Genomic DNA, 13,085 nt, shown 5'->3' with positions numbered 1-13,085 from the left:
GAGTTGAAATGAAATTTTATTAAAAACAAACATTTTAACAAACCTGTGTTTCCATTTGGAAATGTTGTTGTTCTCCAAAACTAATGGTTCCAGTAATTTGTTTCGTACTGTTTGTGATAGCAGCTGAAACAAGTCAAAAAGGGTTTAAAAAGGGTTTAATAAAATACATGTACTTATAAAATGATCTAAATATGTTCGTCAAATATCTTTCATAATTAACGAATAAAATTCATCAACATTCAAAATTCGCATTCCAATACACGATACAAGTTTTTTTTAGAAACAGTTTATTCAAAACATATAATTAAAGACTTAATGCATTACATTGTTGACAATTCGTTTGATGTGTTTGAGCTTTTGACTTTGCCGTTTGATTAGGAAAATAAACTCATCATAGATACCAGGAATAAAATTTAATATTTACGCCAGACACGCGCGTTCCGTTTTGAATTTTCCTCGGAGTTTTGTATTTTTGTGATTCTACTCTTATAAGCAGAATGTATTAAAAAATCACTCTTTTATCGAATAAACTTTCATAAAACAATAATAACACCAGGCGCTTATTCCAGCAGATAATCTTCTACGGTATTAGTTATTCTCAAGGACAGTATATTTGAAAACCAAAACCTAACAGAAACGATGCATAGCTGAAATAATCAAATAGGAACAACATGCCTGCCAAAATTGTACCGGGAAAATGGTGCTTTTCATGAGAGATTCATTCCTTAATTTCAAAGAATGTTACTAATGTTAAATGAGGGTCAAAAGCTAATTTAAATAAAACTTGAAATCCCATTATTTGATATCAATGTTTAAAGCACCAAAAAAAACCATTCCGACATATTGAACTAAGATTGAAAATCCTACAGCATACCGACAGATGAAACAAAATGCATATTCTCTTCAATAAAAAAATATCTTACTTTGAGCATCTCCTTTAATTAATGGTTTTGTTATGATGCTTGGGATGAACGAGCCCTGCTTTATGCCATCATCTATAGATAAAATTGGCGTCTTTTGGTCTGAATACGTCACTTGTACTTGTGCAGCAGCTCTGTTGGCCGTTTCTTCGTCCACTAAAATTTAAAATATTAATTCGATATAAAAAAAATATCAGCTGCTATTTCGTAGTAAATGAGATTGAATTCATCTTTACTTTTACAGATTTTTGAATCTGTTCTAAATTAGTTCGAAATATTTAGAATTTTAAAAGATTGATGGTAATTGTTAGTTGTAAATATATATTATAACTTCTTTTTCATAACCAAATCAACGAACATTATCAGTACAATATCTTCTCTTTAAGATTTAAATTTTATTATAACGGACCCGGAGAACATACCTGCCACTATTATTGCTAATGCTTGTCCAGCGTACATCACATCACCGCCACATAGAATCTATACAAATAAAACATAAACTGAATGGCAACCAATGTATATGATTTGTTAAATCTGCAAAATTCAAAACAAATACACAGTGTTTGTTTTCAATTATATTTCACTTCCTAGTTGGGCATTTAATACTTACTAGTTTTAGATAGACCCGTTGCACCAGTTTCCAATAAAGTATTTGTAAGATGCCGATGCAATGTGTCGCCAAAATATGGATACATTTATATATCACTTTTTTAAACTGATTTTACTGGACCTTACTAGTAATCGGATATTGTACTCCAATTAATGCTTTGAGCCTTCTTTTAACGTTCTATTATTTAAGGCCCTTTTTTTGTACCTATAAGGGTATGTACCGTGCAACACCGGACGTACCCTTTATTTAGAGTTTCGAAAACCGGTCCTACAACTTTGAATTACCTTTGAATATTAAAAGACGACAACATCTGTCGATTTTTGAAGGGAAAAACAGATTAAAAAGATATTAACATGCCATTATGATTTCACCATTTAAGTATCATTTAATTTGTGGCAGGTATTTGTTTGTATGATATTTATTGGATATCAATACCACTTGAATTATATTTTGCAAGACGAATCTAGCGGTCAGGAGAACACCTGTAGTCTAACAGAATATGGATGTATAACTGTAATGAGCTATGATAAACGTTTAACTCACTTCTTCAGGAGAAGTAGGAATGCCTGGAACTAATGCAACACAATCATTTTTCCCGGGTATGTCCTTGGCTGTTATGAATTTTAATACTCCAGGAATACTCTAAATTGTTACAAAGAAGTTCAATGTTTAGAATTTACTAAAATAAACAAACATGAATAAAGATAATACACATTATAAAAGAGGAAAAATTAAATAAGGTAAAGCTCGTAATCATGTTGGTATATGGCCTGTCCAATCAAATAATAATAAACCAGGTATAACAATACCCCCAGAATAACTTCCTTCTTTCTTGAAACACGTTTCGTTTGCATTTAAATCGTATTTGAATTATATTCTACACTTAACTTTTGAACAGTCTTTTTTTTTCTGAAAACTATGTTTATGGTCAGAATCAATTATTTGATCGATATGATATGTTGGCGTCTCAACTGTGTAGTGACACGTTTTCGATGTCTCAGAACGACCGGGTAAACTGTTTTTTTAACGAATGTGTTTTGTTCTCTATTATTGAATTTTGACGTTATGTCGATTCATATGGTGGATGGTGCAAGCAAAACAGGAGAGTGTAACCATCGGATCTCGCGCATTATTAAGGAATTCATATATTTTAATAAGTTTTTTTACTGTTTCCTTCATTTGTTTTTTTTTTCTAGATCGAATAATGAGATTTGAATATCGATCAACCAATTTTGCTGTTAATTGAAAAGCAACTTACATTTCAAGTAAAAAAGGATAAGGAGATTCAAAAGATTTAAATCAAAACCATAAATCGACGAAGGACAAAAGAGTTATTTAATGTCTCATATTTGATAAATGAAGTATAATTCAAATCTGGCAATATGTGTGTCAGGACATCTTTATAATGTCGTATCACATTTTTTAAGGATTATTTTCATTTTTATGGAATTTAAATTTCTAAATTTCTAGATTACCAATGCTTTCGATGGATCCATGCTCTGTAGTTTTGCATTCCCAACCGTGCTAGTGACAAACGCAGCATACAAAGTATCTTTATATTCTGGAATATCGTTGATATATTCTGCTTTTCCAGTGCACTGTTTGAAAAAAACTTTTTTTTAAAATTGGTAAAATCAAGGATTTAGAACTACTACAATTTATTATTAATAGATTTCAACATTGTTGGTTTTACACAACTGGTACACACTACGAATTATGTGGATGCTGCCAATCAAATGTTTTTTTAATTATTTTATCTCAGGTGTCTTAACTGTCATATGAAAATAAAACCGCATTCTTTAAAAATAAATCCATCTGCGACATCAGTTCATGTACTTTTTATGAACAAAAGAGTATGAGGTTTACCAATTCAATTTTTTTTTTGGTTGACAACAAAACTTTCCACTTAGTAAACTTATTAAATTTATTCAGATCTTAAATGAAGACTTTTGTTTTAATTCCAGTCATCGTGTCAAGATGAATTTCAAAGATATTAATAACGCAGTGTTATATATAATAACTCTTGAAAAAATATATAATTATCTTCGGATGTTCGAACCACTGATTAAAAATGACCAGCTGTTGAAGGACTGTTATAAATTGACAATATATAGATAATAGAACAAAAACAGAAAAAAAATATATTCGCTTCTTTGTTTTGAAATATAAGCTATCGGAAATTTTGCGGGTAATGAATCACTCTAGATTTTCCAAATATTTGACATTGGCACCTTTTTTCTTTTAAAAAACTATGAACAAATAACAATTGTTTTTATAAAATATTTTAAATAGTTTTTAAAACTATTTCCATTAAAATCATGAAAAGAAAAGTTGTGTTCAGCGGCAAATTGAAAGTGGCAATTCCACGATAGAAGCAGAGAATTGCAACTAGCTTGCAACAAAATAAGAGAATCAAACATCCTTAGCATTTAAAAAAAGCATCGAGTATAAAATTGAAGCTGAAAAGTCAGATCCAAAATCAACAGAAATGTGCAATGTGGTAAAAAGATAAGTAAGACAATATTGCTAATCATGTCGTATGTTCGTAAAAAATATAGTAAAACATCTTCTCATATCTATATAAGAATAATCAATGAATAAGTACCTGATCAATAGCTTCTAATTTGATTAATGGTTCCGTAAGTGGCCATTCCATTGGTTTTGTGTCATATGATTGTTGTCCTGATGAAAGTGGTCTTAACAATGGCATTGCACCACTTCTATACATAGCCCCTGCTGTATCGCCAACAGCTTCTAGAATAAACTGAACACAATATCTATTTTATTTGTATCATTCTTTATTCATTTATTGTTATCTTATTTACTTTTTAACTGAAAAGATTAATCTAAAAATGCTATTTTTTTGGAATAATAACCGTAAAAGTGGAGTTTATCTAAAACATAGAAATAACACAAAAGAGGAAACAAATTTAAAATATAGACTAGCACTATATATTTCCAGTACTTAATTAGACTGTCAGTGTATCAACGACCAGAAGATATTCCTTTGATGTCAACTCATTATTTCCACTATTTTTCCATATATCTTTTTTATGAATTGACCACTATAACTGCTTCTTGAAAGGTATATACTCAATCAATTGTAGATACACCAATTAATATTTCAAAATTAATTATGCATACGCTGTAGAGGTATCCGATTGCTACATTCTTTCTGTATCCCACACTAGGTTCTACGGCATCGATGTTAGGGTCAGGATTTAGTTCTGACGCAAGTGTTGTTAGAGCTCCTGTGAATATAATAATTGAATTTTGTTTTAAATGGTAACAAAAACGGTATTCCTTTGATATGTAAGTTACATATTTCTTTTAATTCGTTTTTAAATGTTTTACTACAAAGTCAAGCCATTTATATTTCCAAACCCCAAATATGTCCCTTTAAGTTTAAAAAAAAATGATAATACCTTGTATAACATTGATATCTGCTAGCGATTTTCCTTGTAGATAGGTTTCTGTCTGTAAAGCATGAACCTTTAAATAAAAACAAAAATAATGTCCTAGTTAAATGGTAGCTTCACTATATTTTATGGTATTTGTATTCACAAAAAAAACCATGCGTGAAAAGATGAAAAACAGAAATTAACAAAACATTTCATTGATAAAGTCTGTTTTACAGTAAATATAACATGAATAACATGAATTCCTGTTTGACTAGATCAAGCAACGTTCAAAAAGGTTTAAAACTTTGTTTTTTTTTAAATTTTTAATTTGAAACAAGGATAATAATTGAAACATACAAAGTTTTTCGCTATTCCAGAGAAAACAATACATGGCTTTTCTGCCACCATAACTTTTGGGTTTGCAATCTTCATCCTAATACCAGCATTAATGTAAGAGTGTGAGTTCTGAAATTAAAGAGTAATACACATAGACAATAATTTCGAAAATATGTCATAAAGCACTCTCCTATAGACCAATTTAAGTAAGTAACAACGCATTGTTATATGTTTTTGTATAGTTAACATGGATGCGTTATTTTAACTTTCAATAACATTTGTCTCTAATAAGCATTCCCGAATGAGGTTTGTCTAAAGAAACATAACATGGATGCATTGTTCTAATTTTCAATGATAAATTAGCACTCCCAAATAAGGTTTATTTAAAGAAACAATCCAAAGATAGTTGACTTATCATATGAAAATGTATAATACCACTTTTACATGAAAGCAATAAAGCACTTGTATAGCAGAGGACCCTGCCATGTCCACAATGTCAGCCTCACTTCTTAGTAAGTTCATGCGATTTCCTTAGTTTTTGTGCATTACCTTGTTTGGTATCTACTTAATTGATTAGTGAGATTTGATTATCGGTAGACTACTGTTGCTTTACTTTATTCACGTTTTCTCGACAATTTCACACATACAATGATAGAAAATGTTTGTAGCAATTTTTCTATATCATACATCTTTGGTTGTATACTACTTAAAGATATCTATAGAATATTAACCTCTACTCTTTGTGCGACTTTATACAATCTGACCATGTAATCATTGGTCAAAGCTGGTACCTCCATGGCAACTATTACTTTGTTGGTCATATCTGTCTTAAGGAACTGGCTGATTGGTATCGTGTTAGATCCGCTACTATTTGCTAAAATATGTGAAAGTGGTGTACTTTTAATCTTCAGTGCTGTACAACTTTGTACTTTTTTCACGTTCGATCTTTTATATCTAGGCGTTATGTATTCAGGTTTAGTTTTCTGTAATTAGTTAATACTTTAGTTTCTTTGTGTATATCTCTTTCATATTCATTTGATAAAATTTACTGTTTGCAATAGCATGAATTGTTCTATATAATAAGAATGTTCTTATCCCGGGCATATAAACAATGCCGTATTTTGCGAAACCTTTTCAACTTTTGATCTTCAGTGCTGTACAACTTTGTACTTTTTTCACGTTCGATCTTTTATATCTGGGCGTCACTGGTGAGTCTTGTGTGGGCAAGGCGCGTTTTTGGCGTATTGAATTTTGGACCTGATGCTTTTTGTTATCTATTAATCATGTTTTTCTGTGTCTAATATGTTCTCCTGTTTGTTTGTGTTGTGGTCCTGTGGTGTTGTGTTGTCGTTTCGGTGTTGTATTTAACTTTGCCATTAAAGTGCGAGGTTTGGCATGCCTTAAAACCAGGTTCAACCCACCACTTTTATTCCCCTTTAAAAGTGTCCTGTACCAAGTCAGGAAGATGGTCATTGTTATAATATTGTTCGTTTCTCTTTGTGTTGCATTTTAACGTTGAGTCGTTTGTGTTTTCTCTTATTTTTGAGATATTGAGATAAGACGTGGCACGGTACTTGTCTATCCCAAATTCATGTATTTGGTTTTCATGTTACATTTGTTATTCTCGTGGTGTTTTGTCTGATGATTGGTCTGTTTCTGTGTGTGTTGCGTTTCGGTGTTATGTCGTTGTTCTCCTCTTATATTTAATGCGTTTCGCTCGGTTTTGGTTTGTTACCCCGATTTTGTTTTTTGTCCATGGATTTATGAGTTTTGAACAGCGGTATACTACTGTTGCCTTTATTGGAATCGTTATTTGAAAATGCCTTAATTAATATACATTGTAAGTCTAGTAAGATGTTATATGAGATATGCAAAAATATCAAACTTATTAGACGAGGATGGGGAATACTGTACAATTACTGTCTTCAGATGAGGTAAAACTGTGGTTTAACTACTTTTGAAAACCGATATTCACTTCGGCCAACATATATGTGGTTTAATTGACTTTTTAAAAACTGATATTCACTTCGGTTGGCTTTAGTGAATATCAGTTTTTCAAAAGTCAACTAAACCACATATTTACCAAAAGAAAATACAGTAATTGTTTTATTTCATATTGTGATACTAGTATTGTACTAAGAAAAATGTATATAATGACTATTATTTCCCAAAACCAATTGTACATCAAACGATTTGAACATAAACATACATAAAAGCACTCGACGTTTTGCGCGGTGAATAAACTTTTTCTGCAGTTGTATATGCCTATTTATTTATAATCAAATTCATATAGAAAAACCTACTAAGGTTTTATCCATATGGAATCACATACTGTAAACCGTAAATAAGTTTACATAAAATGGCAGAAACGATTATGAAACAATTTAAAAAAACTAGAACATTTTCATGTGTTCAACTGTTTGTTTGATGCATTAGGTAAAATGAATTCTTTTTCTATTTAGGAACTAAAAGCTGTCAGTTGTTAATAATCAAAACGGTCATGTAGCAGTGAAGACTGAAGGATGTTTTTATTACTAATCTTACCTTTAAAAGAATTATCTAATTGATAAAGGAATTTCCGTTATGGAAATCGGAGATCAGTATTTTCGTTATTTTACTTTTAAACAGGGAAATGATTCGTTTAAACGGTAAGAGAAAAAAAAACACTTATGTGCATGTGTAGTTAAAATATGATATTTTGTTACAATTAGCAACCGATCTCTTTTATGAAAAAAACGGTTCAATGTACCTATGATAAGCTTGACATTTGCTGATTCCAAGGAAACGTAGACATCTGACTGAAATTCTGGATGGAGGTGTTTCATCATTAAGTTTCCTGCCCAGGACGCCATCTGTTATGAGTAATTCGAATATATATATATGGATTTTTACACTTATGGATAACTTTTGGAATGTTCATATAACTATAAAAATATTCGTATCAGTATTTTAGGGATTACTTTATAACACTTAATGAAATGCTACTGTCATATAAAAAAAAACTTTCGTTTTTTACAAATATTTATCAGTTACTCATTTATTTTACTGAATTTACTCGTTAGAAGAGTATGATGTATTTTTAGATATATACGTTAATTGGTTACTGTCTAATTGATGTAAACCTCATAATTTCTTTAACTCATGTGTAAAAACGAAAATTAAAAGTTACAAATTTGAACAAAATAGACCTACACCGGTACAAGGACAGCTGTGTTAATATAGAATAACCATACATTGTCTCGAAATATCAATGTTATTTGTACAAGGCTTAGAAACAGGTAAAAAGCGAGGCTGTATGTTTTATTGACTTCATAAACTAAACTCTACGGAAACGCATTTTCAACGTCATAAACATGGCGATATATGTTCAGTGACTGTATATCACATATGAATATACGGTCAATGCAATTTGACTGCTCAGTAGCACAGCTGCAGTATTTAATCAATTAAACTACCTTAGATTTACATTAAAGGGAAATTCCGCGATTTTTTACTTATCATCTAATTATGTTCATCTTAACATAAAAAACACATTTGCAAAGTCTTAAATTTATATTCTTTCTAATAACGGAGAAAATCAAGTATTTGTAACTTTTTTGGTTGAATTCTCGAGTGGGTCGTGACGTATTAGCCCGATTTATTGAATTCTGGGAAAAAATAAAATCTGTTTAACTCTTATAGCTTATCGACAATATACGTAATTAAAAGCGCACAGCTGACGAATGGTCGAAGTTATTAACCACAAAATAAGAATGAACGAAAATGAATATGCATATACCGTTTTGTATTGATTGAATTAAACTCCTATAAAATTATCTCTAGTAAATGTATTTGAATAAATTTAATTAATTATTGTTGAGATTTTTTTCATAAAATATTTATTGAACATTTTTACTGATATTGAACTGAAAATATTTCAGTTCTATTTACCGTTATTGTTTTGATAATCATTTCAATGCAACTAATGTGTGAGCAGAGTGTGTGTATTATTTTGTAAAGGTCACTGTATATTTCTCGGCTTGAGGTCAATTCGTTTACCTTGTAGCTATTTAGCCGCAGGTGTGAGTTCAAGCGTACACAGGTATAAATGTTGTTATTTGGAAAGGATAAACAGAAAGGATTAGAAAGAATATGCTGTCACGATGTTAATACACTAAGATTTAATACACGATGAGAATAAAGATACAATAATTAAATTGTGTAAATTAATTGAAAATAAAATTCAGATTCGTAATTCCGAAAGTGTATAAAAATAAAAGGAAACAATTTTTGATTACTTTCTTAGCGGCAATTGGCGTAAAGATTCAAATATGAAGCAAAAAATAGTAGTTTTAATCTTTTATAAAAACTAAATGCAATATTACCCAATTTGATATACCATTGTACATCTGTTTGATATCATTGACTTTACCGGAATTTCTTAACTTGTATTCAAATCTGGCTGTGTTTAAATGCTAATAAAACTATTGCAATTTTAAAGTTTTTAATTGACAAAAAAATACAACATACAACATGCATGATTTTTTTTTAGTTTCTTTTTAACATTTTATTCTTACATAATTAAATTCATTTGACAATCATTTACACGAACTTTTTGTGAAAAGAATATCAATTATCTAAGCTAAGGCATTATTTCTTTTGAGGATTTTTGAGGATTTTTTTTTTAAATTCTATGATAATATTTGTGCAATGTTGAACATGATAGCCGTCATTAATCCAAATAAGTAATACAGTAGTTGTAATAAAAGTTATATTTTAGTCATGCATAACTGATATTGACGAATTTATAATAGTTCGTCCATACATCGTTGTTCTTGAAACAATCATTATTAGTATACATGTAAGTTTCCTGACGTATAAGAGCCATTGAGGATGAGCTCCAGAGAAATCAGACTAGTGGCGTTTCGTTCGTTTGTTTGTTGGGAAAGGAGAGGAAATGCAACCGCTTGTACAGATAAACGACAGAATTACCATACAAGCATTTATAGTCAACACAATCAGAAAGAGTTCCCATCGTTAGACGGGGAATATGAAGGCTTCCAAGAATGAACAAGTGACATGTCTAACTCTGAACAGTTCGAAAACAGACTATCGACATCGACCGCTTGTTCTTAATATTTGAAACTGTATGCATATATATATACGTATACGTTTATGATATATATAGTGATGAGTTCTTGCGTCTGACAAAAACTAAATTCCTTCATGGTTATATCTTGCCATACGTTTATATTGGTTTGTAAGGTGATTACTCACAATCGTTATTTGAAAATCCTGTTTGTGAGATGTAGATTCATTTCAATACAGAAATTTTGTCTATATATTTCACAAGTGTATAACACGGAGAAGCTCTGAAGGTCCATTACTCCCATTTTGTTTGGGTGTGAACCATCGATGTTTACAGCAATATCACAGAATAAGATGATGATGGTAGAAAGAACTATGGGCGTCATGTGGCAAATATTACATGCATATCGGACAATGAGTGGTCAATCTGTATGAAAAGATTTCCAATACAACCATATTATTGAGAAGGAATGTTTACATGCTATACTCTCGTACTAGTATTACAGGGTTCTTGTGGCGTTCACCTTAGACACACATCTTTTAACGATGTTTAAAAAAAAGACAGAACCAATTTAATGTCATATTTCCCTATTTTTTAAATATAACTAAAAGTCTTTTATCTGACAAGAATACCCCTATTTAGCGAACAAGTAATTAGGTCTTTCCACTTTTCTGTGGAAAGCCTATTGTATTTGTTCTGATTATTAAGTCTTTTCACTTTTTTGTGAAAAGACTTATTGTTTTTCTTCTGATTATTATTATTTTTTTTTTTCCGCCACATTCTGAAATTTTTGTTTCGCAATATGTCGCTTAGATATTTTGTATATTGTATCGTATAGTTTATACGGTTTTAAATCTCACCCTGCTAAGACGAACCATTTTCTTTGTAAGAGTTATCTCCCTTTTCACTGTTTATCATCAAAGCGTATCTCCTTCGTAACAAAAAAAGATAGCGACAAAATTCTTTTAACAAATTGTTCGTTACATCCTCAGTAATTTTTGGCGTATTTGGATCGAAGCGATTCGATGAAATTTTATAGGAGTTATCTACCTTTACAAAATAAATTTGTCGGTATGTTTATTTAACTCATTAACAGATAACCGTATAACCCTGGGATGTTTTTATTTGAGTCCCCTAAGTCCTAACTTAGAAAATGAGGTCAAGGTCAAAGGTCAAGGTCAAGTTCTCAATTGTGACTTTTGCTTGTTTTTGCATTTTCTCACTCACTTTGAGAGATACATATAAAAGAACAAGTGCAAAATGTCTGCTTAATTGTTATGAAGATATGCTACATTTAGTCTTATACAAATAGATGGCATCTTATAGGAGTTGTCGCCCCTGAAATGTCTTGATATGAGGTTATTTGATTATAACTTCAAGTAAGTTCATTATAAAGACATTTGACCTGATACAAAAGGTTAAGTGACAAATGACCTTGAAAAATGGCTACCGGAAGTGACCTTGAGAAAACCGGAAGTAGCTTTTTTTGCAATTTTTTCACATAAAAGTACTCAGAATCCATATATTTTTTCATATAGATACATGAACAAATAACTGAAGACTAAAAATGACTTCAAACAAACCGGAAGTGGCCAATTATCTCCCATTCTACATACAAAAGTATATAGAAACTATATATTTTTGCAATCAGTGTGAAAGAAGCTATCATATGAGACCAGATGTGACATTCATTTCACCGGAAGTAGCATATTATCTCCCTTATATCACTCAAAAAGATAATTAAACCATTATTTATCGCATCAGTATGAAGAAACTACCTTCTTATCCAAATTTCTGTGGTGTGGAAAGACTTTCAATTGTTCTCTGAACAATTGGTTTTTAATTAAGTCTTTTCACTTTTTTGTGAAAAGACTTATTGTATTTGTTCTGATTATTATTATTATTATTATTATTATTATTTTTTTTTTTTTTTTCTTCCGCCAAATTTTGTTCTTGCGCAAAATGTTTGTTTCGCAATATGTCGCTTAGATATTTCCCATATGGTATCGTATAGTTTATGCGCTTTTAAATTTCACCCTGCTAAGGCGAATCATTTTCTATGTAAGAGTTATCTCCCTTTTCACTGTTTATCCTCTGTGTGCATCTCCTTCGTAACAAAATAAGAAAGCGACAAAATTCTTTTTACAAACTGTTCGTTACATCCTCAGTAATTTTTGGCGTATTTGAATCGAAGCGATTTGATGAAATTTTATAGGAGTTATCTACCTTTACGGAATAAATTTGTCGGTATGTTTTTTAAACTCCTAAACCGTTAACCGTATAACCCTGGAATGTTTTTATTTGAGTCCCCTGGGTCCTAACTTAGAAAATTAGGTCAAGGTCAAAGGTCAAGGTCATATTTTAGATTTTTATAAGTTTTTCATTTCCCTATAATTCTTGAACGGTTATAGATACAAAAAATTTAAGCAGTGAAAAATGCTTGGTACTGTAAGGGGCAACTTTTTTACATTATGACTATATTAATTTTTTCATCATATAAGGGACATAACTCCCATCGATGGTTTTTAAAAAGCCATTTTTAGGCAAAACTCTTAAACAAAAGGTCCTTGACCCATAGGGTCTTTTGCAATGACCTTGTGGAGCAATGACCTTGACGAAGGTCACAAGGTCAAAGGTCAAGGTCATCAAATTATGTGGTTTTGGCACTATTTAAACAGTTTTATGAGTGTTTGAATTTCAACCAACCAACCAACCAACCAACCAACCAACCAACCAACCAACCAACCAAT

General features: G+C 30.8%; 1 protein-coding gene across 1 annotated transcript in view; it reads right to left on the bottom strand.

Moving 5' to 3' along the window:
* LOC139483115 (uncharacterized) overlaps positions 1–13,085 on the bottom strand; it is a 48,312-nt gene that overhangs the window by 16,417 nt on the left and 18,810 nt on the right. The window contains exons 10-20 of the mRNA XM_071267148.1: positions 8,017–8,119; positions 5,999–6,141; positions 5,289–5,396; positions 4,956–5,022; positions 4,675–4,781; positions 4,136–4,294; positions 3,006–3,128; positions 2,074–2,172; positions 1,343–1,400; positions 924–1,076; positions 44–123 (exon numbers count right to left, since the gene is read on the bottom strand). Coding sequence (XP_071123249.1) covers positions 44–123; positions 924–1,076; positions 1,343–1,400; positions 2,074–2,172; positions 3,006–3,128; positions 4,136–4,294; positions 4,675–4,781; positions 4,956–5,022; positions 5,289–5,396; positions 5,999–6,141; positions 8,017–8,119 — 1,200 coding nt within the window. The remainder of the gene's footprint in view (positions 1–43; positions 124–923; positions 1,077–1,342; positions 1,401–2,073; positions 2,173–3,005; positions 3,129–4,135; positions 4,295–4,674; positions 4,782–4,955; positions 5,023–5,288; positions 5,397–5,998; positions 6,142–8,016; positions 8,120–13,085) is intronic.

This window comes from Mytilus edulis, chromosome 7 (assembly GCF_963676685.1).
Source record: "Mytilus edulis chromosome 7, xbMytEdul2.2, whole genome shotgun sequence".
NCBI classification, from domain to species: Eukaryota; Metazoa; Mollusca; class Bivalvia; order Mytilida; family Mytilidae; genus Mytilus; species Mytilus edulis.
Note: the sequence above shows the minus strand (reverse complement) of the source record. Positions and strands in the feature narration are given on the sequence as shown.